This window comes from Camelus ferus, chromosome 14 (genome assembly GCF_009834535.1).
Source record: "Camelus ferus isolate YT-003-E chromosome 14, BCGSAC_Cfer_1.0, whole genome shotgun sequence".
NCBI classification, from domain to species: Eukaryota; Metazoa; Chordata; class Mammalia; order Artiodactyla; family Camelidae; genus Camelus; species Camelus ferus.
The window spans coordinates 27,522,301-27,548,694 of NC_045709.1; the positions used below are offsets into that span (position 1 = coordinate 27,522,301).

Below are 26,394 nucleotides of genomic sequence, written 5' to 3' on the forward strand. Positions count from 1 at the left end.
CATAAACACTGGACAAAGTCAAACATCTCCTCCCTGGATCCCACTTCCTCTCCTTCCTTTCCTCCCTTTCCTCCCTTTCCTCCACCTTCTTTTCTTTGCAAGAGGCAGTCAGGACCTAGCCTCTGAGAGTCCTGGCTCTTAAAGGGTCGGTGGGCTGACCATCCGAGTAGGAAAGATTCCAGCCAGAATCAGCCAATCGGGAAGCGGCCAGCTGGTTTCCCCTCAGTCTACGGGGGAATTAGAAACACACAGAAGACAGCAGCGACGGGAAGCAATCTGCTCCGGCTCACGGAGGAGCCTGCCCGTGCCTTTGATCAAAGCTCATGATGCGTGACCTCGGCCCTTCAAGCCCTGCAGTCTGAGTGGAAGGACTTCCGAGGACAGCCACGTGGAAGGACTTCCGAAGACAACCACACGGAAGGATTTCTGAGGACAGCCACGCAGAAGGATGCAGGTCGAGGCGAGGTGTTGGGAAGAACACAGCGCAGGAGACGTGGCCTGGTCTCAGCACAGTGGCCTTCCCGCCGAAGAGAAGTGTTAGCCACACAGCGTACTTCCAATGGTAGGCTGATCTCTAAGATTCTATTTTCTTACATCTGAAATGAGGTCATTACTGCTCACCTGCCCACCTTGCTTTTTCTGCATGGAGTTGTCATTAAGTGTAACTTGAATAAAGCAAAAAAAAAAAAAAAAAAACCCTCTGAATAGTTGTAACAGATTCCAAGGATGAAAAGAATCATCATTTATGAGATATTGGAAATTGCAGAGCCTCACGCACTGACTCAAACCCACGACCACATAAACAGACGGCTTGCGTGGACTGGTAAACATGCGCACAGCACTGGAGGAGAGAGGTTCCCAGCCTCATCTGAAGCAGGAGGAAACCCCGATGTTCACCTCCACGTACAGAATTGCTATAACCTGCGAAAGAACAAGGAAGATAGAGCTGGAACCCTGGCCCTGACAATCAGAGGCTCCCTGTGCTGGCTCTGATCGGCGCCCAGGAGGGAGAAAGCAGCCTCCAGAGATCTCCAAGGCCCGTCAGGGCCACAGTGAATGGACCCCATTTTTAGGAAAGGGAACTGAATTTCTAGCTAACAATCTATGCAGATTCACGCAGCAAAAGGTGACTCCAGCACTGTAGGTTCTGGCAAGGCTCCTAAAAACTATGGAAAAGAATTCCAGTCCATCTTGTGCGAACCATTCAGAGTCGAAGGATGAACACTGGCTGCTTCACAGAAACGTGCGTTGTGTCTCTTGGCAGTCTGAGAACCACGCTGCGCCTCGGAGGACCATCCACCAGGACCTTGCTCCTGCTTCACATAGCCCCCATCTCCTCCTTGTGCTGAGGACCCTCCCACAGGAGGGGTGGCAACTCTTCCTACAACTTTCAACCCATTTCACAGAGTTGCTTTGCTTTTGAAACAAAGGAATCTGGCTTTTCTGGGTCAGAAATACATGGTTTTTTAAAAATTCATTTGCCGTCTGACTAGCACAAAAGTGAAATATGAATAAGCTGTATTTCCATGAAGCCAATGATTTGTCTTATAGCATAAAGGACATGAAAGGTTTCATCTTGAAGAAGCTGAAGAAAGAAGCTGGAGAAAGCAGGTTTTCCTGACTACTCAGTACCGATCGTGTAAGCAAACACTATCATCAAAATGAATACTTTTCTTTTCTTTCACTTTGTCTCGTATTTTTGGCCTCCTTTGGGGAGGTAAAAAGGGAGGGAAAATGAACTAGTGTAATGAAATGGGAGCTCTTCCCCAATTCTTATTTTGATGCACTTTTTCAGTCCCCATGTGTGTTTCAGTGTAACACCGTCCTCAGCTGCAGCTTCAAGGGACCTCGCGCACGCAGGCACGCGGGCGGCATGGCAGCTGTGGGTGCACTGCTTTGCCTCCCAGCCCCCCCACGTCTGACCCCGCACCCCGCACAGGTGAGTCGGGGGACTGACGGGCGGCCAGGCACTGTGGCTACTGCCTGGCATTCTTTTAGTGGAATAACTGTTCCAGAGCCCCTCACTTTTCCTCGACAACTCAAGCTTCCTTCTCAACGTTTAATAAATCTTTCTTGTCTGTGAGTATTTTCTAAAGAAGAAAATGCAGTGAGAAAATCTTAGTGTTACATATATTCACAAACCACAACTCTTCGAATACTGACTTAAAAGTTCCGACAGTGACTCAGTTGAAATGACTTCAGCTGCCTACGGCTTGTCGAACAACTCCGTTCTAGAACCCCACGTCCTATGCCACCGACTCCAGAGCAGTGCGCTGACATCATCCTCTGCTAGTGATTCCTCCTTCCTCCTCCTTTTTTATCCAGTCCTTTGGCACGGATGTGCATCCATGACTGTTACAGACTGTAAGCGCCCTCCTTCAGACCGCTATTTAAAGTTCAACTCCATTATTAGTTTAAAAAAAAAAAAGGAAAGAACAAGGGAAAAGATAATAAAGGCAGAGACTGGGCGGCACAGACAATTAAACCATGACTCATTGATGCTAAAATTCTAGGTTCTTAGTTCCTCGTCATAGACGGATGCGGGCGCCAGTGCCACTCCGGATACTCCCCGTGCTCTGCCTCCCCTGGACCACTTTCAGACACGTAGGTAATTCAGACCTCCTGCTGACGTCATGTCTGAAGTGAGGCACTTGTTTTTGGCCTCGTCAGTTACCAACCTTTTCACTTGTAGATGCCGTCTCATTATTACGTTTTAAAAAACTGGGATTTATGTCTGCTTTCTAGTAACTGTGACGCTTTGCCAAAGCCATGAGCACCATGCTCTTCACCACCTGTGTGCTTTCAGATGCTCCAGAGCTCGAAGCTTCCAGTGATGTCTCGTGTTGTGGACGGTCGTCCGTTTCCCAGGCTGTGCTGACGTTTCCTTCTTGGTTCTTTTACGTTTCAAATTCCCCTTCCTCACACTGGTCACGCCGGCATTCTAGGTTCTTAAGGGATTAAACCAAGTCCAGACTGCCTGAGCCCTCGTGTTTCCAGGGAGGCGTCCCTGGCTAATCAGTCTCCTGTGACTCCGTCCTCCTGGAAGCCTGGCGACCCCGCCAGCCACAAGGGTGACGGATCGCAGTCAGACATTTACAGTTAGGGAGCTCTGGCCATTGACGGAGGTTGGAGGGGCAGTGACACTTCCAGTGCGTGGTGGGTGAGAAGCAGGGCAAAGAGAAACAGGACAAAGGAGCCCAAACAGGACTTGGGGTGCCTGGGAGGCCCGGGTCTTAAAGAACACTTGGGGGACTCCCAGAAGAGCCAAGAAACCAAGGCTCGGTCCCCTGACTTGACTCCTCTGACTTCCGCTACCTTTGAGACACTCCAGAAAGCCTCAGTGTCATCGTGGGGGTCTGAGATGGGGGCAAACGGAGGGCGCTTTAGAACCCCCCGCCCTAAACAGAGCCCCTGGGTCCCTGTGTTTGCTGCTGAGACCGGCTAATCAGAAGGACTGCTGTGTTACCAGGAGTGCATGAGCGCCTCGCCTTGCCAAACACATTAGAGCGATCGGTTTTTTTGGGTGAGACTGCTGGTTCCCTGCGATGACTCAGGCCACACACAGAAAACCCTAAACTGCTCTGGGAGGAGCTCGGGGGTCACCAACCTGCCAGCCTTGTAACCTGCACCGCTGGAGGGCGAGTCGGCATCTCTCCTCGGGGGACAGCATCTCGGCGCCTGGGAGGGTCTCGGCCACCGGCTTATACCTGCAGAGAGCGCGGGGACAGGAAAGCAGTGACTGGACCGGCCAAGAAAATGATTCTCTTCAACAGGGCTGCCTTTGTTACCCTGTCTCTTCAGTTCTCTCCCCTGTTGACCGTGCCCCGTGAGCCCCCCAAACTCCGTTCATTGTGCGGTTCACACTGGACAGCTGTGAGGCAGCCCTTACGCCTCACATGGAAAATGATTTCAAAAGGGAGTCCAGTATATTTTTCAGTCCCTTCATGTGTGCTTAGTGTGACCACAGAGTGAAGCAAATTATCGAAAGAAAGTTTGAAGAGAAGGAAAACCAATTAGTTTTCATTTAAATTTTTAGAATACTCTTGAACCACACCTTTTAAGGTGTTCCCACATTCTTTATTAGCGTTTGAGAGTGAGTCTAGACGTAGTTAGAATCCGCAGTAAAGGAGTACCCCAAACACTCACGAGGGTGTGTCGGTGGGAGACAGAGTAGCTCCTCCCCTACAGAGTAGATTTTGAGTATTTTAAATCTTTCAGTAGGACATTCTAGTTTTGGGAAGGTTCCTCTGAATAATTACATTTCACTCCCTGACTGAAATTCATGGCTATGCAAAGGTTTCTAAAAAAATGCCTTTCAAAATTCTGTGACCCATTAAAAAAATCTTTGTGAAATTTCCCTTTGCACTTAGGGCATCTAACCTGACATGTAAGCAAAACTGCGTTAGAGGAAGGAGGAGGGGGAGGGGGAGGAGAGTAAAAAGGAGGGGGAGGAGAAGGGGGGAGGAGGAGGAGGGGGAGGAGAGAGACAGGAGAAAGGAGGAAGCGCTGGGTTGCTGCATCTGGTTGCACTGTGTGTTTATGTTCCTCACTCTGGGCTGCCCTGGGAACTCAGTGCCAAAAATTAAATCACCTAAGTTTTCTGTTATTTTCTGGAAAATGTCTCAGCTTTTCATCTAAGATTGTTGCAGCAAACCTGGCATCTTCTAAAACGAGTCCTTCATTTCCCGAGGGCCACTAAGGAAGGAGGTGTGTTGCCTCCACTCTCTGTCCACCGGGCGCTGGGAGGACGGGCGCGTCCCCCGCGGACACACCGCTCCTTCATTTCTACAAGGGCAGTGGTGAAATGAGGTGCCCAGCACAGGGCAGTGCAGCGGGAACCGTGGGTCTGGCATGTCCCATAAATACTGAGAAAATAGATTCATTTGACTTTTTCAGCAGTAGACACTCATTCCTTCTCTAAAATCCTTTTAGTATCGCCACCGAAAACTCACTCTGTTATCTGTCCTGGTTTGAGAATTGTCAGAATCTCACCAGCTGTGAGTTGGACAAAATAAATACACCAGCATCAGCAACCTCCCTTCCTTCTCATACACAGATTTTTGCTTGTGTATCAGGTCAGGGTGCAGGAAGGAGTAAAAATAGGTCAGCTCCGGAGGCAGAACGTGAAATTGTCGTGCCAGAGGCAAGGCTGTGAAAACCCTTGTTTGTCATTTTGATTACACGGAATGGTCTGAAACGATCTGCGGATGATGGAAGTGTTCAGTGATTTGTTTTTTTTTTTTTTTTTTTGATAAAAGGCAAGAATGTGGTTTTCTACCCAGCAGGCACTGAAGTTGGCATCTGTTTTATTTGTTTTTTTTTTTTACTGGTCCTACTGTGGTTGCTGCAGAGGAAAAGGGGTATTTCCAGGGTGGAACAGAGCAGAGGAAGAGGGTATAATGGAGTGTGCATGTGGATGAGAACTAGGAGTAAGGTGTGCCGAGGGCAGTGGAGGGACCACCTGAAAGCTTATGAGCACCCCAAGGAGATGCTGGTGCTTCACATCGGAGCGTCACTGGGCAAACCAGGATGACATGCTATAATGTCGGAGTGGTTCCATGGCAGTAACTGGTAACTGCACAATGTGTCTGAATTAGAAGGAAACTGGACTGGGGATCCAAACCCAGCTTCAGCTTCCAACTCCACAGCAAATTTCCCACAAGGCCCTTGGCAAGACACCTGGCGGGTAATTCTCCCCTCTCAGTCCTGCCCCGGCGTGCTTCTCAGGACAGGACACAAATCAGATGCTGCATTAAGAACATGAGTTTAATTCGTATCCGTCCTCAGAGTGTGTGAGGTTCCCAAGGACACAGGGCCACCTTTGCATCTGCTAGCTTGCCTGTGTATAGGGAAGTGTGATAAAATGCTGAAAGGCCGAGAACTGGGCTGGGGGAGTGGAGGATGGGGTGACATCTCCTGAGCACTGAATGAGGGCAAGGGTATTTTCATAGGTCACGTTGCATCATTCCTGGAGGATGCAGGGGGTCCGGAGGATCATCTTCTGATAGTGAGAGAGCTGGTGGTCAAAGAAGTGAAGTCACCTGCCCAAGTTCACACACAGATGATGTGGAACTGCGTCTCTACCCCAGCGCATAAGTGAGTGTGTCCCTGTTTGGAAACAGAGTCCTGGAAGATGTAATGCAGTTAAGATGTGGTCATTAGGGTGGACCCCAAACCAGCAGGACAAGTGTCCTTATAAGAAGAGGAAACGCCACATACAGACAGAGACACATGGGGAGGCAGAGACTGGAGAGATGCAGGTGCAGAGATAGGAGTGACCCAGGTGCACGGATCGCTGGCCACCACCGGAAGCCGGAAAGAGGCCAGGCAGGGTCCCACCCAGCCTCAGAGGGGCGCGGCCCTGGTGACACCCTGATTTTGGATTTCTGGCCTCCAGAACTGTGAGAGAGCCCGTTTCCTTTGCTGGAAGTTCCCCCAGTTTGGGGTGCCTCGTGAGGGCAGCCCTAGGAGCCTGACACGGACGGCTGCAGTGGTTGAGCTGGACTCGAACCCGGAGCCACCCGACTCCAGGGCAAAATCTCCAGCAGCACTGCGGCAGTCTCAGGCAGGATGGAGGGAGCCCCCGGCCCCACGTGGCTCCAGAGTGAAAACAGGATGAGACGGCGTGAAAGACCGACACGGCAAACCCGACGGTCACCCCTGGCAGACGGGACAGGCAGAGAGGACACCGCTCGGGCCCTGACCTCTGGGTGACTGGGCCCCTCCTCAGCAGCGAACCAGAACTCATAATGACACAGGCTCATTCAGGCAGTCAGGAAAATCAACGCGTTTCTACCATTTGCCCAGAGTCACACAATGAAGTGAAATCACTCAAATGATCTCTTTATTCTTTTATAATTGTCTCATTCTGTAACTTGGCTAATTATCACTGAGAACTGAGCTGACATAATTCAAGTATCTGAATACGGCATTAACAAGTCAGAATAAAAATCTGAACGCTTGGGGCTCCCCCCCCCCATTTTATATTGTTCTTTTGACACCTAAAATGGTATAATTCTGACATTTCAACTGAAAAGACAAAAACGTCATCTCAGGCAAGGCAAGGTACTCTGTCTCAGTGTAATTAAAAACATCTGCCTTTGGTGATGTGAGTGGCATCTATCCGCGGTGTCACTGGTCTATCACTGCACTGACACACGACCGCACTGAAACTTCACGGTGGTAACCAGCCTGAGCCCTGCGCTGCACGTACGTCCCGAGCACGGGTGGGACTGGAGTCCACCCTCCTGGCCTCCATGGTCCAAGAGGAGGCCACCTTGGCCCACTGGAGGTCCCTACACCAGGCTGACACCTGCTCTGCGTCCCAGATCAGCCAGCCGATGGTAAGAAGTCAGTGTTAACTCCTCCAGCGGACCCACTCTTGTCTCATCCTGGTTTGGATGACGGGCATGACTGGGATCCAGTCCACGTCCAGAATCAAGGTCCTGTGGCTCATTCATTCGGGCTCATTCCATCCATCAACTCATGCTGACTGAGCACAAAATATCCACCGGGAATGTGGGAGGAATGAAACAGACTAAGGTCCTTATAGCCTAGGATGGAGACAGACAGACACGTAGATGAGGAGGGATGTCAGATATGAGGAGAGAGAGGGAGACACACAGAGCAGGCAAGGTTTTGGGGCCGGCGGGTGTCAGCTGGGGAGGAAAGGGAGGTGGTGCTCTCTGGGGAACAGGGCTCAGAACCGAGGGCACAGCAGGTGCAGAAGCCCGGGGTGGGGCATCGCATGCCTGCTGGGGGCAGGGAGCGGCAAGTGCGGTCGGCAGGCAGGTGAGAGGGAAGGTGGAGGAGTCGGATCCACAAAGCAGCCACACGGAGTGAGGACAGGGGTCCCGCAGGCGACTCCAGTGACTTTGGCTGTGACTCTGAGAGTCCTGGAGAGGGACTGAGGGTTTGAATAGACAAGTCACATCACGACATTCACAGAATCGTCGGAGCTGCCAGGCTGCGAGGGGGCTATCTGGAGACCCCACCCACAGCCCCGGAGGGAGGCCATGGGAGTGGCAGGAACTGGCTGAACTCTGTCCAGACTGGAGGCAGACCCAACAGACGCCGGGATGTGTATGTGAGGAGAAGAGAGGACGACCCCAAGTTCTTAGGCCCAGGAGGCAGGAGGATGAGCTGACACTCACTGAGCTGGAGCAGACTGGGAAGCTTAGTGATTTCCCGGGACCAATGCCGCGTAAACAAGCGGAAGCCATCAGTGCCACTGAGGAGAACCGAAAAGGAGGAGGCACAGAGAAACTCCTCAAAGAGGAGTGGGCCCAACGCCAGCCGACAGCCCCGAACCCGGCTCCCTGCCTCCCTGGGCCAGCAGCTCGGCGGCGGTCAGCTTCTTCTGCGTCGCATCCGCCTGCCTGACCGGACAGGACGTGCTGACCGTTCAGGAAACTGGGTCTCTTACCGTCGCAGGGCTGAACGCTCGGCGTTCTCTTGGGGCTGAAACTGAAACCCGGGCTGGATGCTCCATTTGCCTTGTGAACGTGTCTCTGACAGCTTCCAGCCTCCCCCCCCCCCCCCGCCAGCCTCCATCCTGAACTGCCGACGCGTAAGCGTGGGCTTCCACAGCAGGCTCTACCGCAGCTACTGAAAACCTCGGTGCACACACCCCGCTCGTCAAGTTCTGCTTCCCCATCAAGGATTCAAGGACGCCGACTCCCCATGGACTCACAGGATTGAGAAGATGACAGTGAAATGATAAAGGACATGACCATACTTTACAAAATTCTAAGGGGCAGAACCACACCACTGCTCATTTTCATTTTGGGGTCCCTGTATTCTAAGAGGAACAGATTGACGCTGAGGTAGCAGAGAAATGCTAACAATTAAGAAATGTAACGCAAAACCTAAGGAAAGAGCTGAAATCAGCATTTCTCTTGTCTAAGGCGGTTCTTCCATCTAGTTTTAAGAAGATCTTTGTGGTCCTAGACATAAAAAAAAAAGAGCTTATGCAGTGACCGTAGACATCAGGGTAAACACTGCAGTGAGTCAACTGACTGTCACGAAATTGTAGTCATCGCCTTAAGAAGATGCAGGGTGTGTGTATCAAGCTAATGCTTAAGAAACTCAGGTGTCTCTGAAATTGCTTCTGTTTGCTGAATATTTCCTTCATTCTCAAGGAAAATTCTGCTGTGAAAGTTTTAGTCCCGTAACCCCTTAAAATTCAATTCTGTTCAGCAAATATTCTTTGAGGACCTATTACAAGCAAGATACTCTGTTAAAATTGGGAGTTCGAGATTTGCAGATACTAACTACTGTATATAAAAATAGTAAACAACAAGTTTATACTGTACAGCACATGGACCTGTATTCGATGTGTTACAGTAACTTATAATGAAAAAGAACATGAAAAGGAATATATATATAAATCTGAATCACTATGCTGTAAACCAGAAATTGACATGACACTGTAAACTAACTATACTCCAATAAATAATTTTTTTAAGTGCTGCAAAAAAAAAATATACTCTGCTAAGAAATGCACTGGTCACCAATGAATTCTGATTTCACTGCGTATGATCAAACATACAACATGACATTTCTTGGCCAAAATTATACCTTAGAAAAGACGTGGTTTCCTTATTTCAAGAGCTCATGGGATTGGTATTTGTCTTATTATGGACGTATTTTGATCACTTAGTTGAGGACAACAAAAGAATGTTGGAGGAGAACCGAGAACCTCCTTATCCTTGAGGAAGGCCTGGATCATCCACATGAGGAAGACGGTGGGGCGCCAGGGAGCTCTCAGTGGAGGGAGGATGGTGGAGGGAGACGGCAGGTGAGGGGGGCGGACAGGCGGGGCTGGGACTGTGCGATTTCCGAGCAGCCAGAGAAGGCAGGGCTGGAGGTGTGGTAGGTAGTGTGGATGGGTTGAAGTGTGTCGCACAGGGAAGGGGCTGCTGGAGTTGTGACTGGGGACTCTAGACAATGCCCAGAAGAAACCGGAATCCTGTGGCATTGACACATTAGCAGATGGTGGAGAAGCGCAAGGACTGGGTCTGGTGCTTCAGGACACACGTAAAAGGAGAGGTCAAGGGCTTGAGGGCCAAGTGGAGTCAAGCCAAGTTCTGGGATGCTTTGCTTTCCAGAGGCAAGGAAGAACGCACAGACTCCATAGGCCGGCCTGCAGACGCACGCAGGTCCTACATTCTGTTCGTGCTTGTTTTTGTGCGTTTCTGTTTTCCTCTGGGTGACCTTGTCCTGCGGATGCTCAGCTCTCACAGGACGAGGGCGCCGCTTCTTCTGGACCCACGGCCTTGGTAGGGTCCTGCATGGTCTCTCTTTCCGACATGCTGGCCACACACGCAGCCGTCGGGCCACGGTTAAACAGGGATGCGTTTCACGGTTCTAGAAGCTTGCCCAGATTGTCACCGCGCCCTCATGTTCCTGCGCTCACAGCAAATGCAGTGCAGGTGCGAGGCGTGATTTTCTAGCTCTCTGGGGCTAATTTCCAGCATTCAGAGCGCTGAGTGGTGGGCTGAGCGTAACAGCTGCCTAGCAACGGGACTGACATACATCACGGAAACAGTGAGGGATGCAGGAAAAGGAGCACAAGTGGGCTTGGAGAGGAAGGGAACCGATTTCACCGTGGGGTGGGCAGGGCGTGAGGGGAAATGAGACCGGGGGAGGATTTGCAGAAGTGCTTCTCAATGAAAGAAGATCACTTCTGTTTCCTCTTAAAGGGAAGGATGTGAAAGGAAAGAGATAAAATTGTCAAAAAATCATCTTATTCACCCCCAAATCTATTGTGTTCTCTAAGCGTGCCCATTCTTTCTCTCCTTCCATAACTCTAAGGTTTGGACGTCCCACCTAGGCTGGCGGGTCTGTCCAGGTGTCAGCCCCCGCGCCGTCTGCCGGTGGTGGGTGGGCTCTGCGGGGCCTCCCCCAGGCTCACACTGCAGAATAAAACCCAAGCTGCCCCCACCCCACACAGAGCTTTACCACGCGTACCTGCCCACCGCCCCCCCCCCCCCGTCTCCCACCAGCTCCCCACCAGTCCTCCGCATCCGGCCAGTCAAACCGCTTCCGCCCTCCCCACCTGCCTTGTACCTGCTGGACCCTCTGCTTGGAGCTCGTCAGCCTGATACCGTTTCCAGGGGGTTCACCACCTCTGTTCTCCAGTCCCCACGACCTCCCCCTGGACATTTACAGGAAGAATGGGAGGGGAATGTTAGCTATGTTTTGCAGTGGCTTTAGTGTCTCCTGGAGTGTTCAGACCTGGAATTTGGTCTTGAGTTTATTTTCACATCTACTGGGACCAACATTCAGCTCCTCAGTCTCATCGGGATCTGCGTGTGACTCTGCCGAGGGGAGAAAAGTCTTCACGTGAACACCATGACAGTCCCTGACCCACTGCTCAGTCCACCAGGCAAGACTGAGTTCCCCTCACTTTCCAAATTGTGGTAAACAGGCTGCTGTCACCTTTAGAAAAAGAGCAGACCATTCAAAGACACTGTGGCGCTTCACTTTCCCATGGGCTTCCCAGCTCAAGAGCCCCCAGGAACAGGGTCCTTGGGAAGAGTCGGGGGACAGGGCAGAAGAGCTGCCCCACTGACGTCACCCTGCAGCTGCATGCCCCTGACGGTGCTGTCGGGGTTGGGGGGCTGGGTGACCAGCACAGTGAGGGTCTTCCCTGACTTCCATGCGCAATTCTCCAGAGTTCACAATGGGGCAGGAGGAGGCAGGGCAAGGGGGGGAGAGATGGAGGGAGGGAGGGGGACCCCAAGGAAGAGGTATCGGGTACCTGTGAATGTCAGGTTATGATGCCAGGTCATTCCACATCATTCCTGAACTCTCCCAGCAACCCCAGAACCACCTGCACAGGAGTTACAGGATGACTTCAAAAAGTCAGTTTATAGCGAGCTAGGATCCTAATCCAGGTGGCGAAACTGCAAGTCTCATGTGGCTTCTACTAAATTTGGGAGATGGGAAAAAACCTGGCACTTGCCCCTTTTGTTTCTGAGCTTGAAAGGACAAAGGCAGCCATCAGAATATGGAATAACGTATAAATGAGAAACATTAATAAGACAGGAGGTGGGACGAGCAAGGCTCCAGGCTACTGCCTGAAATTCCGTCTTTCCCATCAGGGTTACACTCCCTCCTCTCTGTCCCTGTCTCTGTGTCCCTGTCTCTATATCCCTGTCTCTGTGTCTCTCTCACTATGCTGGGGAGGTGTTGCTTTTGTTACTATTATTTTAACAATGTTACTATGTTACTATTTTAATGTAATCACGGTTACATTTATTAGGCATTTATCTGTGAAGATTCTAAAACACAGCACCCCAAATTCAAACTCAGTGTCTGGCTTTCACATCGCTGCTGGTGGAGACCCAAAGGTGAGAGAAAGGCGGTGATACGGTAGACTGAGCGGGGTTCTGGACCCAGTTCCTGAGCCGGCTGCCAGGCCCCGGAGAAGCCCCTTCTGTACCCTTCATCTGAAAATCCCCGGGATGGTTTTTGTGAGGGTTCTACTGAAGGTGTGGGGCGTTCTTGGGGGCCCACTGCTAATGTGCCAACTGGCTGCACCGTGGGGACGGCCGGGTACGAAGGACCACGACGGGAACGTGCCCACTTGCCCCGCAGCTGCTTCCGCGACAGCATCTCGCTCCGCTGCCCGCGGCAAAGCAGGCCACGCGGAGACGCGGCCTTAATCCTGCGGCCTTCATTCACGCACTTCACGTAATTAAGCCAGAGGCTCTTATCCCAGACAATATGGAGCTAAACAATAAAAAAGAATGCAAAATCGTACTTCCACTCCTGGGATTCGCCAGTACCACGAAGCCAATAAAAAATGAATTCAGAGCACCTGCCCAGAATTTCCACGACAATGCTCTCAAGTGCTCTCACATCGGCCCGCCCCTCCGCTGCATTTTAATTGCACAGGTCGCACCATTCTATTTACTGAGTGAATGGAGGGAAGTGAAACCCCCAACACGCGCGTCCTGGTGTGAAGGACGCGTGGAATTCCACTTCCAGGGCAGCCTCTTCAGCAGGTGACCTTTGCCTTGGCCGGGTTTGGACTTGCTTCTAATACGGCCCTGGGATATTTTTCCACCTAGGAGCCCCTTCTGTGCACGCACAGCACTCGAGAGCCATCTACTGTGGGGGACATCTAGAACCAGGCCCTCTGGGAGGACAGAATCTGTGATGGAGATGAAACATCCAGTGCAGGCAAAGGACCCGGGGCCGCCGCTCCCCGACCACGCCGCGTGCGCCGGGGAGGATGCCGAGCACCAGCGGTGCGGACGCTTGAGCCGCCGTGGTCCCTCCTGCGCGGCGCTCTGCGGAGTGTCCTGGCTGAGCCACAGCCTGGCTCTATCAGGTACAAGAACAGCTTGTTTCCTTCGACTGAAAAGAACAGATGTTCATTTGTTGTTTAAGCCTAAATAGGAGGCCTCTCTAAGCTCTGTGGTTTAAGGGAAATTATCCCATTCCTAAAGCAATTTGCTCCTTAACCACATGTGCACCAGGGTCAGTCTGACCTCCTGTCTTTCACTAGGAACAGGAAACCAAGGCAGGGTGAGGGTGATCTATTTGTTGGAGATACTTGTTCTTCTAGTGTTTGCTCTCCCTACCACACAGAGAAGGCAATTCATCTCCCTGAAAAAGGCTAAAAATGTTTATGAAGATTGGTGGCTAATGCCAGTTATTTTACTATTTCCATAAGTTCATGCCGATTTCAGATCCGCATTGGGCTACTTCCAACCATATGAACCTGCTGTTCAGAATATCATTGCTACTATAACTGGTTAGCAAATCATGAAGGAGAATGAAGTTGTTACGGTCTCCAGAGGAACAGCCTAGCACTGAAGCCAGATCTCACGACTTCCACGGCCACGAAACTTTCTTTTGAACATCTGTTTTGAAAGTGTGTGACAAGAGCTGAGGGAAGACTTAGGGTTCAGTATTGGTTCAGGACATCAGTGATGTTTGTTAATTTTGGAAAGTATTAATTATTTTTAAAAAACACATTATTGAGGTGTGATTGACAAGCAGCTGTATGTATTCAGGGCATCCAACAGGGTCAGTGTGGAAATAAGTGTGTATCTGGGACCCCATCACCACAGCCAATGCCATAAACACAATCTACCACCTCCAGAAATTGCCTCTGCCTTCTTCATTTTCACTCACTTATTTTTTTTTAAATAGGAGCACTTACATAAGATTCACCCTCTTGGCAATTTTTTAAGATTACAATACACTCCTGTTAAGTGCAGGCACAACTCTGTACGGAGCACCACTAGGACTCACTCATCTTGCAGAACCAAGGCTCGGTGTCCTTTCACCATCACCTCCCCGCTCTCCCCTCTGCCCACCCTCTGGCAACCATTCTGCTCTCTGCTTCTATGACTCCTTACTACCTTGGATTCCATGTGTAAGTGGGGTCACACAGCATTTGCCTTTCTGTGCCTGGCTTATTTCACTTAGCGCTATGCCCTCCAGGTTCATCCGTGTTCTCATGAATGAAACCATTTTCTTCATTTTTAAGGCTGAATACTATTCCGTTGTATGTAAACACCACATGGAGAGTACTAATTTTGAAATGCAGTCAGCTAAGACTTACAAAGACAAAACTGGCATTTGTATGGTGGTCGAGTCGTGAAAAATGAGCAGTAGTAAATTCTAACATCAGTTAACAGGGTTCTCATCTGGAGCCATGAAAGGCAAGCAATGTGCATTTTTAAGAACCCAGGATCAAAATGATAAACTTAACACCTAATTTCCTTTCTCTTCAAGGAGACACTTTAAATACAGATATGGTACCCTTGAACAATATAACAGAGACGGTTTGACAACAGTGAAGGATAACTAACATTAAGAATGAGAACCCAAGTACGCTTGCATTTTGAGGGAAAATAACATGGTCACGTAATTGTCATATTTAATCTTGATCACTTACTGTCACCATTTGAAAACACTGACTGGACAGGATAAGTCCACATGAGAAGCGCTGGTATTTGAGACACCTCGGAAATTTAAGGATATTATCACCCACCGTCAGGCACTGATGTCTCCAATGAAAGTTTTAATTCAAAGAAAGGCATAATTAAAATTAGTACTAACTAGAACTCTAAAGGAATTAATAATACACAAAACGCTCTGTCTCTTCACGTCCACTGACACACCACACACCCGTGACACAGCGCACGCTGCAAAGTTCCGCTTCCCATGGTCTCTGGCTCTTACGCTCCTTCTCTTGACAATTACCACGAAGACCAACAGGTGTACAGCGCTTTGCTTGGTCCTGGACACAATGGTCGACAAGATATGGTCTTGCCTCTGGGTATCCTTTCACAAGAATGCTGGGTGCTATCCAGTGGACCCCTGGGAATTACCTAATTCTATAGAGGTATCATCTTTGATTGCTTTTGAATAAGCAATTTCGTAGCTCTGCAGAGACAGAACTGAAACTATAGAAATCTGATAATGTGCAGATAACTTTTGTCCAAAGTAACAGAAATGACGTTTGCCAGGGCAGCACCAATAAATTTTGCCCATAGAGAAGATCGTCTCTGTGAATAAAACCTAGTTTCAACATCTGACTAGTTTTCCTCTTTACATAAGGAGCTGAATAGAATATTTGATGTGTGCTTAGATTATATCTATATGCCAGTCATGATTTTACCTTTTTGAAAATTGAATTTTACCACGGCATGATGGGGTGATCGAGAATTAGCAAGGGATGGGTTAACATTCTAGAAATAATCAAATCCAATTCACATCTTCATCCCAGTACACTCTCCAGCCTCTGCAATCCAGTTTCCATTTTTGTGAGCATCACTCTGTGGAAACTTTATACGTCAAGGTGGCTCACAAATCTATACAGGCAAACCCAATGGCTGCATTTCGGGGCTTTTTCTTCCCCTGATGCTTCTGTTTTCGTATCACTTGATCTTTCTGTGGCATACGAACCCCCTGGCATCTCCCTCCCTGAAACAGTCTTCCTCTGTGTCTGCCTCTCACCTGTCCCACACATTCCCGGTCTCCACCCTGCACTTCATTTCCTCCATCCTGCTAACCGTTGTCTGTGCTTTTTAGTAGCACTTGCTTCCTGCCTCTCCCGAATGTCTTCCCCAGTCACAGCAAACGTACTCAAGGCTGTAACAATCTCTTATAAACCAATGTTTTAAAAATTTTGTGTATGTAAGACACCACAGTCACTCCCCTGAACGTCACACCAATGTGCTGAATCGCCCCTGGACAGGCAGATTGGATGTCCCAAGCACAGCTCCGGACCAACCCATTCCACTCCCCACTCCTGCCCCATACGCTCCTATTTGTGGTCAACTTTCTATCTACCTCCCTCCCTGGCACCTGGAAGTCTGGAAAGACTGGTCCATCAGCACGTACTGACCACTTCACATCCTAAACATCTATCAAGTTTATATTCTCTTCATTTCAGTTAAGTACATGCCATGAAGCCTCAACCACTTCATTCTCAATGACTGGACTCCATCCTCTCCTACATGCACCTCAGTTTTGTCAAACTCTCACAATTTCTCCGACATTGTTGAGGGGCTCCCCGCCTTCCGCACAGGGTCCTGGACGTTTACAGGCTTCACGAAGCGGTCCTCTCTGACTTCTCTGAGTTAAACATCTCCTGGCCATTAGGATCGCGGGCTTCTGCACGTTGACTTTTACTGAGCTCACCCTTCTCCCTCACTGTTGTGCTTCTGCACGTGCTTGGGGTGGGGGGTGGCAATTGCTCTTTGATTTCTTTTCTGGTTAACACTAAGTGGTCTTCAAGAATCGGTTCGATGTCATGTACCCCGGGAAATCTTGGGAGCCCCTTTCCCGGGAAGCCCCCCTGCCTGGTCCAGATGCTGCCTGCATCCTCCTGTCTCCTCACTCCCACTGCCGTCTTCCGTGTCCCTAGCGCCTGAGCAGAGAACATTCTATGCCATCCATATTTTTATCCCACAGTACCTGGTATACTGAAACCATTCAACAAGCTATTGTTGAATGACTAAAGGAGGGATGGCAAGAAAGCAGAAATGAGAGGAGGTGGGAGAAAAATAAAATGTTTTTGGTTATTTAAATATTATTTTATATATTAATATAATTAAATTTATAGTGTTTATATATAAGTATATGTACTTTTAAAGCAAAAATACTTAAATAATGCTATTTAATATTTAATATTATTTTAATAATAACTCAGGGATACTGTTTTGCCAGTGACCAGCCCTTTATATAAATATATAAAAATTAATGATTGTACCATCACACAGCATATTAGTGATCAAATGAAAGCACAATTTCCTAGTCATTCACTTCCTGTTTGTATCTCTAGCTTCTATCCAGGGGAATTGGCCACTTTCGTCTGACTGGCGCCTGGTCAGCACAGCGGAGGTGGGCGTCCCCGTCCGGTTCGCAGGGACCCCACTCCACAGCAGCGAAGCGGCGCCGGTCGCCTTCGCAGCGTCCGCCCCGGGCGGAGGGAGCCGGCGTCGCCGGGGGACTGGCGACGGCCACTCCTTCTCCAGACCGCTCCAGGCCCCTGGAGGGTCTCACCTGTTACCCACGAGCACTCTTTTCCTCTTATTCATTGGATTGTTTTTTAAAAATGTTAAAGTACCCATTTTTCTTCAAGTGTGTCTTCTCCCGCACCTTCAGATTGGGTGATGCTAAGACAAGCCTGTGGCTGATTTATTTAAAACCATTTTTAAGCTATCCAAGCATCATCTAAAAATAGGACTGCTGAGTGGGTCAACTTCAGTGAAAATGACAAAGTGGATCAGGCTTAAACCCGCGTTGCTACGGGGCGCACCGCACACGTGCCGCTGTGGCAAGGCGCGGGCCGCCTGCAGGGCCGCAGTCTCTTACCAACGGAGACGGGGCGTGAGCCGCGACCTCGGTGGAGTCCTCACACCCTCTGCGTCTCGTCCAGACTCTTGCAGATACTTCAGGTGCCCCCGAAAACCCTCTCACGGTGTCATAGCTGCCACCTGCCCAGATCGGGACACTCAGAAGTTCACGGGGAACCTGCCATGTGAAGCGTGGAAGTGCGGTGTCTTGCTCACCGACGCCTTCTCGGGAGTGTTTCTGGCCAGCATTAAGGGTGACTCTCTCTACAGTGCTCCTTAGAGGCCGTGGAGATCTGACACCCCCCCACCCATCTTTTCTCTTCTTGGCTGTCTTCTCATTGTGTCTTTGAAAAGTTCTTGACTCTCTCATTCACACCTCAGTTTGCACAGTCTTTCTTCCACCTGGAACCCTCAGGGGGTCACTAATTTCACAGCAGAGAACCTGGGCTCCTCCTTTCTGATCCTCTGCTGCAGAAACTCTTCTGACCACAGTTCCCACGAGTTTTAAACATTTAATGCCTATTAGCCACAGGACCCATTCCAAGTCTCGCACCTGACACGTCGTTCCTGCCTTCCTCCCTGCTTTCATTTTCTTGATGTATTTGTGCTATTGCAACGAGAAAGTCCTCCCAAACACTTTAGGGTGCTTCTCACTCCCTTCCCTTTATTCAAGTCAGATCCCGAGATCTCACTCCAAGTCTGGGGTTTCCTCCATCACCTCCTGCAATGAGCTTACTTCTCATGCTCGCTCGAGAATCTTCTAGGCACTCCTTCTGACGGGATGAGAGGCTTTACTTCTAGGCTGTGACAGCACCCTGGTACCACTGCGTCTCATGCATCTCTTCCCTCAGCTGAACTGAGAGATACATCAGGCTTGGGCAAGACTCATCTTTGCATCCTTAACACGTAGCCCGACCTCAGGCAGTTTGCAGGAACTCCGCATTAACTCCAATGAATAACTTTTCTAGAGATGTCTTTGAGCGTTCAAGCTTGCAGGTCTTTAGAGGGCACTTGGGTAAGATTAAGGGCAAGAAATAAAATAATCTTTAAAGGAAAATAAAGTACAGCCATCATGGAATGTTGTACTTTGTTAGGTTTCATGTGCGATCACTACTTTTCTTAATTTTAAATACTTCAATGAATGACATATCTGCAGCTTCACATGAAGACTTTATTTTTTTAACTAAATGAATGAATAATGTATGGGAATCCTGAAGAGAGAATGTAAGATATACATACAGCTTATACCTTTCAAACCCTGTCTTACTCTGGTTTTTTGTTTGTTTTTTGAAACACCAATTATTGCTAGTTATATATAAATATATATATAGTGTATATTATATATAACACTGTATATGCTATATATATGTGTGTGTGTGTGTATATATATTTTTTCTCTGACCACTGAAATGGAATGATAATAGCACACAGTAAAGGCCAAAAGTGTTTCCTTAAATCCTAATTTTTGAGCCTTATTCAATGACCTATTAAATGTCTGATAAATGGTTATAGCAATATTTGCAGGTAATGGTTATAAATATTTACGAGATAACACATGAGAAATGTAAGTGAAAGTTACTTTTTAAAAAGCTATCTCTTTATCCTTGTTATGTATTAATTTTTGAAATACCTTAAGGATTATTTTTTTTTATGTCTTAGGGTTTCCCTAGGGTAAAGCACTGGTGATCAGAGAATTGGGAAATTTGCTACTAACTCTTAAAATTCACTGGGGGCAAAGCAGGTGAAGTCTTTTTTTCTTGAGTCAAAGTATTTTTTCATGTGGGGTAGGGGGCCGAATGCTCATAAGTCTATTCAAAGCTTTGCACATAAATATGCATTTCTGGTCATTTTGGTCATAGAAGCTTCCAATCCATGAATTCCCTAAAAATAGGGAAAAAGTCATCAACTTCCTGGACAATTTCTAACGTGCTTAATTTTAGCTTAATTAAAATCCCATGCACATTCAAACAAATACAGTGTCCGCCTCCACTTCCCACCCAAACTCTTGTCTAGCATCATCATTCTATAAAATGCCAGCTGCTCTGTGTTAATTTTTACACCGAGATACAAGTCTGTTTAGGCAAAGGTGGTATACATAATTGGAAGAGCAAAGAAGAAAAGTGTACCACCATCCAAACTATCAAAAATGACCTTTGAAAAGATACAAGCTTTCAAACAATAGGATCATTTTAGGAAGTTCTCTGCTGTGAGAATAGATGATAGGTGCTCACATGACAGCCCAGGAATGATTCAATACATAAAATACCATCCAGTAGGAAATCAATGTGAAAACTAAAAAATAGGGACCACTTGTACTCTCCATCCTTACACAACTTAAACCCCAACAGCACGCGTGAAGCAATGATTCTCAGGGACCCGGGCACCAGACAGTGAACACTGGTGACCCCTGAGAGGGAACAAGTCAGTTAGGGCCCTAAGACCACCCCAGCCTCCTCCATCCAGGGGAGGCGCTGGCTGAGGCCTGAGAAGGAGTCCCAAGTGAAGCCTGAGGAGCTCCCTGAGTTGAGGAGATGGCCCTGGGGGTGGGGGACGCCAAGCCAGCTTGAGTTCACAGCAGATAATCTAAGAGAGAGCTGCACAGAAAGAAGATTCCAGGGCCCTTCAGAGCCCCCCAAGTCTGCCACAGAACACTGATCAGCACATACATGTGAATACACTGCCTATGACCAGGGAAACAACCGCCCAGCTGGAGGGGAGGACACCATCCCCAGTGCAGAGGCGGGCAGTGAGGAAGGCCCTTCCCAGCAGCCAGAGTGAAAAAGTCCACACCACGGGGCACTGGAGAGAGGACTCAATTGTTTTGCATCCGTAGCACGACATAAAAAGGCCCAGACTACATGCTGATCTGCCTCTACCTAAAGAAGCATGTGAGTATAACTGCAAAAGAACAAATTTTTTTTCCAAGTAACTTAGTTGTTTCGAAGACCAAATTCAAGAATATTTATAGAAATACAAAAATACGCATCACATGAGAAAGTAAAATTTGTAATATCAGTAACCAATCAAAAATTGCCAGGCATGCAAAGAAGGGGAAAAACGTGAAATGCTAATCTGTCAACATCGACCCAGAAGTGGCAGGTAATGGAATCTGTAGACGAACAGACACTAAAATAAAGATTAAACATATCAAAACCCTGAAGGATTTTAAAAAGATCCAAGTTCTAGGGATTACAATTCCAGTAACCGGAGCAAAAGATGCACAGGATGGGATTAAGTGCAGATTAGACTCTGCGGAAGAAAAGATGACTGAGCTTGAAGACACGGCTGCAGAAACCACCCAAACTGCAACACTGAGGGAAAAGACAGAACAAACACGGACATCAGCGATCTGCGGGACAGACTCAAGCATCTAATTGACACGTAACTGTAGAGTCTAAGTGAGAGGAGACAGAAGGTGAGAAAGAAAAAATTCTCAATAAGATTATGGACAAAAATTTTCCAAACTCGATGGAAGCTGTCAACTCATAGGTCCAAGGAGCTTGATGAACTGTAAGCACAAGAAATATGAAGAAAACCTCTCTAAGACCATCACACTCAAATTACTCAATCATCTTGCAAAATATATTTGGAAAGTGAAGGTGAGGACGTACAACACCAAGGGTGAACCACGATGGAAACCACGGACATTGGGTGACTAGGATGTGTCAGCGTGGGCTCATCTATTGTGACAAATGTACAGCTCAGCTGGGGGATGCTGACCGTGGGGGAGGCTGTGCATGCCTGGGGGCTGGGGGTATATGGGAACTCTCTTTGTTTCCAATCAATTTTTTGTGAACCTAAAAGTGCTCTAAAAATAGTCTGTAAGGATAAATAAACTGAAAAAAAAGGTGAAATACGTACATAGTCCGTACACACATAGCTCGAGGGGAGCTATGGGTTCATAAAAAGCCTGACTGTGTAATTTCCCAGAGCTCCCCTCCTTCCCAGTCTCACTGGCGCTTTCTTGCTCCCTGAGTCTCCACTTTCCCGTGTTCCAGCCGGAAGTCTGGGGCTTTATTACCCGTCCCCATTGTATGTCTGCACCTGGGACTGAGATGCAGGTTGACAGGCAAGAGAGAAGATCAACAGGGGTTCATCCCACCCTCTTGGGACCACTGCTCTGAATTAGGTGCCCATGGGCCCTCTGACATAGGACTGCTTGTGGGAGGCGGGAGAGAATGGAGGAATGAAAAATAGTCTATTTCCACATGCTTGGAGCTTTACTAGTTTCGTGTCCTGCACCTTGTGCCTGGAGTAGAGAGCGCCTCTTGGAGCTGTTTCTGTTTGCACCAATGCCCACTTCTGGGTTTAGAACTGCCTGGATTCCAAGCCAATGGATACTGAAAACATGTGGTCAACTCACCATCAATTCAATGATGCAATTTCAACAAGTAGAGGGAAATTTATATGAATTATATGAAAAGAAAATAAGGTTTCACATTGCTTAGAAACTACAAATCACTAAAAGCCAACCAAAAATGAGGCAACGTGAATATCCCAAGAACTATTAAATAAATTGAATTCATACTTAAAATCCTTCCAAAAAAAAACCTCCACACCTAAATGGCGTCTCTAGCAAATTCTACCAAAAATTTAAAGAAAAATCAACACGAAGTCTATGCAATCTTTTTCACAATGCAGAAGATAGGACACAGTCTTGGAAAAAATGTTTGCCAATTAAATGTTTAATACTTACGTGTCTTCAGAATCTATAAAAAACTTTAAAATCAATCAGCCCAGTGAAAAATTAGGCAAGACATTTGAACAGAAAATTCACCAGAGAAGATGTATGGAAAGCAAGTAAGTCCACGGGAAGGTGGTCAACATCACTAGTCAGCAGTGAAATGCAAAGTAAACTCCCAGAAAGATGCGAGCACACATCCACCAGAAGGTTGCAACTGAAACGGCCGTGTGTTGGAGAGGACATGGTAACTGGAACTCTCATACCCTGCTGGTGAGGGTGGTGAGGGTACAAAATGATAGGACCATTTTGGAAAGGCGTTTGGCAGTTTTTTAGAAAGTTAAACATATGCTAACCATATGCCTCGGCCATTCCACTCCTCTCCTTTTACTCCCAAAGCCACCCCAAAATGAAAACATGTCCATGCAAAGACTGGTACACGAGTGTTCACACAGCCCTACTTGTAATAACCAAATACTGGGAGCAAGCCTAAATATCCATCAGCAGAGTGAACATTCAAAAGGAATGCTACCAGGCAAACCATTGCTAACACACAAGTACGTGGTTAAATGTCAGAATTATTAGGTTGACCGAAAGAAGCCGGATAAAAAACAGTACACAATCTATGATTCTACTTGCAAAATATTTTAGAAACTGAAACTAATTTATAGTAAACAAAAAGCATCCATGCTCGTTTGGGAATGAAAAATCAGGGCTGGGTAAGAAGCCGAGACCACAAAGGGCATAAGGACTCTTGGGGCCAATGGATACATTAACCATCTTGATTTGTGAAGTGGTTTCTCAGATGTAGATTTATGTCAAAATTCATCATTTTTTAAACTAAAAAACAGGTGCAGTTTATTGCATGCCAGTCATAGTTTATTAAACCAGTTAAATTTTTTTCAGAAATAAATAAATACACATTCATAAAAAGAATTCAGAGAAACTTAACAAAAACTCTGTCCTGGATGCCTACAATAGAAACCAAAGTTCCTGCTTCTTCTGATGTTTAGTTTGCATGTTAAGTAAACACCAGAGGAGTACCTCCTCTTGGCGGAAAAAAGCGAGGAAAATGGTTTCAGCACTTGTTGTTTATCTGAAATTTAAATTTAACTGGGTATCCTGTATCTTACCTGACAACCTTATCTACTTGCCCAGGACCCAAAATATATATATATCTATATTTAATCCTGAAGAGTCTACCGAGCTGCCATGGGTTGAGAGGCACTGATTTAAAGAATTTGTTCTGAAGAATGCTTAGGGTGTGTGTGTGTGTGTTTAATAACAGAACTTACAAACATTAGTGGAGGCAAAGCAGCCCCTGGAGAATTCCCAGTGATGACTTGAACGCTTTCTTCATTACTTCAATAGCAACAGCCTAATTACCAGCCACCGACTTTGCCCCAGGCCTTGTGTTAGATGCCAGGGGACACAGCCTGTAACAGGAGACTGGTGTATGTCACTAAGGCTGCATCTAGGTAAGGCTGTGAGTAGATGTGATGGTGGAGTGGGAAGATCAAACTCCTTCATTCAAAATTTTTTCTATTCCAATAACCAAGAGTTGGAACAGGAGAAGATGCCTTTGACATTGCATTGATAGCACAGCAGGTGGCAATGAACCGTTCTCAGTGAGCATGTGCTGTCACTCACCAAGAGGATCCAACCTGTGCTGTGAAGCCAGGGGGCCTGTGAAGCAAGAGTCACAGCTGCCTCATAGAAGAGGCTGCTGCTGGGATGTGAATCACCTGCCATGGGTAAGGGCGCTGGGCTAGGAGCTGGGGGAAATGCGTGTCCTGTTACCAGAATGTGCATGACCAAGCACAGAGAATTAGAGGTCATTGTGTGGAAGGACCGAAAGTGCTGAGCTGTTCAAGTGTGGGAACATGATTATGGTGTCAGTGTCGGCCTTGACGATGTGGCGCACTGGGCATAGGAAATAAGTCTTCCTGTGTCTACACCTGCTCCAAATGCACCTTTCACTGGGACAAGACTAGCAGATTTTAAAACAGCCCATGGACTGACTGTGTTTAGTGAGTCTCTTCCTGATGGTTCTATAAAAGTCCACCTGGAAATGACATGTGGGTCATTTCTAACGGAACAGGTATAGACAGAGCTTTCTTGTTTTACTTTCCTGTTAAGGAAGCATTGCTTTGGGGAATCTAAGTTATAATTGATCACTTCTGTCCCTTAGCTTTGTAGAGATCTAATAGAAGTTCCTTCAAAAAAAAGTGGGGGGGTGGGGAGGACATAATTTTGCCAAATGCCACATTTGGTACCCAGTTCTTGAGTGGGACTCTGATTTTCAGAGCGACGATGATCAGAGCTGGAAAAAGTCGCACTGCTCCATCTCTAACCATCTGTCAGTTGCTGAGAAGGCTCTTCCTTCCTATTAAAGCGTTTTCTTTTTGAGTCCCTCACCACGTGCATTGATAATTTTCAGGTCACTCTGTGTATGATTCATTTTCCGGCAAGCTTCATTGTTTTGAATATATTAAAAGTCCCTTCCTAATATAAGTTACCCCATTTTTGACAGCTGTGAAGAAAATAGCTGAGAAATATGTACAGAAATATGCTGGGATTTTTTGGTCATAAATGGAGAGAGATCTGTAAGCCTATTAGTTTAAAGTTTAAAAACATATTGTCATCACCCTATTGGTAAAACCATGGATTTTAAGAAGCAAAGATTTCCTAATAATAAAACAAATTCCTTTTATTCCAAAATTGGTTTTTGCTCAAGATAGAAACCTTATTTTATTATTTATTATTATTTGTTTTATTATTATTAAACTGTGCCAAAGGCAAGACTGGAATCATTATCTTGCACTACAGTTTAAATGGCTACCCTAAAATGGAAGTATTTAGGCAAAATGAAACTGTACGTTTTAAGGTGGTGAGAGAATGACAACCAGTTTGGCCCACTAATGCATCCTGCAGAGGGTACCAGTGAATGCTGCACCGTGGACGCACAATGCAGAGCTCAACTATAAAACCATACAGAAAACTCAAGCGTTACTCCCGTCTTAAATTCAACAGAACTTGCTGGCCGCCTAGCGCGTGCACACAGTAGCAGGTCTTCCTTAACAGAGCTCGCAGTCTGCTGGGAACGACAGAGATGAAAGGCTCCTGGCAGGGAAGTGCGATGAAATCACGAGAAAATAAGTGCAGGGTAAAGACAGTTCAGGTGACCGATGTCCTGGTTTGCCAGGGACAGGCCTAGTTTACACAGCTTTCCTGTCAAAATTATTAAGAGCGTCGCATTTCACTCTAAAACATATCCTGATTTGGTCAATATACTACATGATCACCCTTGTCACTGGCAACATAAAATACGAGATTCTAGAATAATTCTGCCTATAATTTGCTGCTCCAGAGGCCAGGGACAGAGAACCATATTTAGTATGTGCAAAGTTAGTGCCCAGATAATCTTATGTTTAATATTTACTCATTGGAAAAGCGAAGTTGATGAGAGAGTTGGCACTGAATAAACGCAACATACGAGGTCTAAATCAGTCCCGTCATTAAGGCGTCTCCTACAGACTGAATGCTTGTGTCCCCCTAGAAAAAATTTGTGTTTTGAAGCTCTAATGCCCAATGTGACAGCATTCTGTCTACAGAACCTTTGGGGGTAATTAAGGTTAAATGAGGTTATGAGGGTGGGCCCTAATTCAGTCGGGCTGCTGCCCTTGTAAGTAGAGACACCAGGGACTTTCTGTCTCTCTCTGTCTCCCTGGCACCTTGGTCTTGGGCTCCCAGGCTCCAGAACCATGAGGAAGTAAGTGCCAATTGTTGAAGCCACCCAGTCTAAGGTATTTTGTTATGTTGCCCAAACAGACTAGTACAATGGCTAACTGCTCGGAATGTTACACGGAAGGGTCCCAGCTCGAC

At 47.4% G+C, this 26,394-nt stretch overlaps 1 protein-coding gene across 1 annotated transcript in view; it reads right to left on the minus strand.

Moving 5' to 3' along the window:
* MYO16 (myosin XVI) overlaps window positions 1-26,394 on the minus strand; it is a 437,171-nt gene that overhangs the window by 82,374 nt on the left and 328,403 nt on the right. Inside the window, exon 28 of the mRNA XM_032496671.1 lies at window positions 3,608-3,707. Coding sequence (XP_032352562.1) covers window positions 3,608-3,707 — 100 coding nt within the window. The remainder of the gene's footprint in view (window positions 1-3,607; window positions 3,708-26,394) is intronic.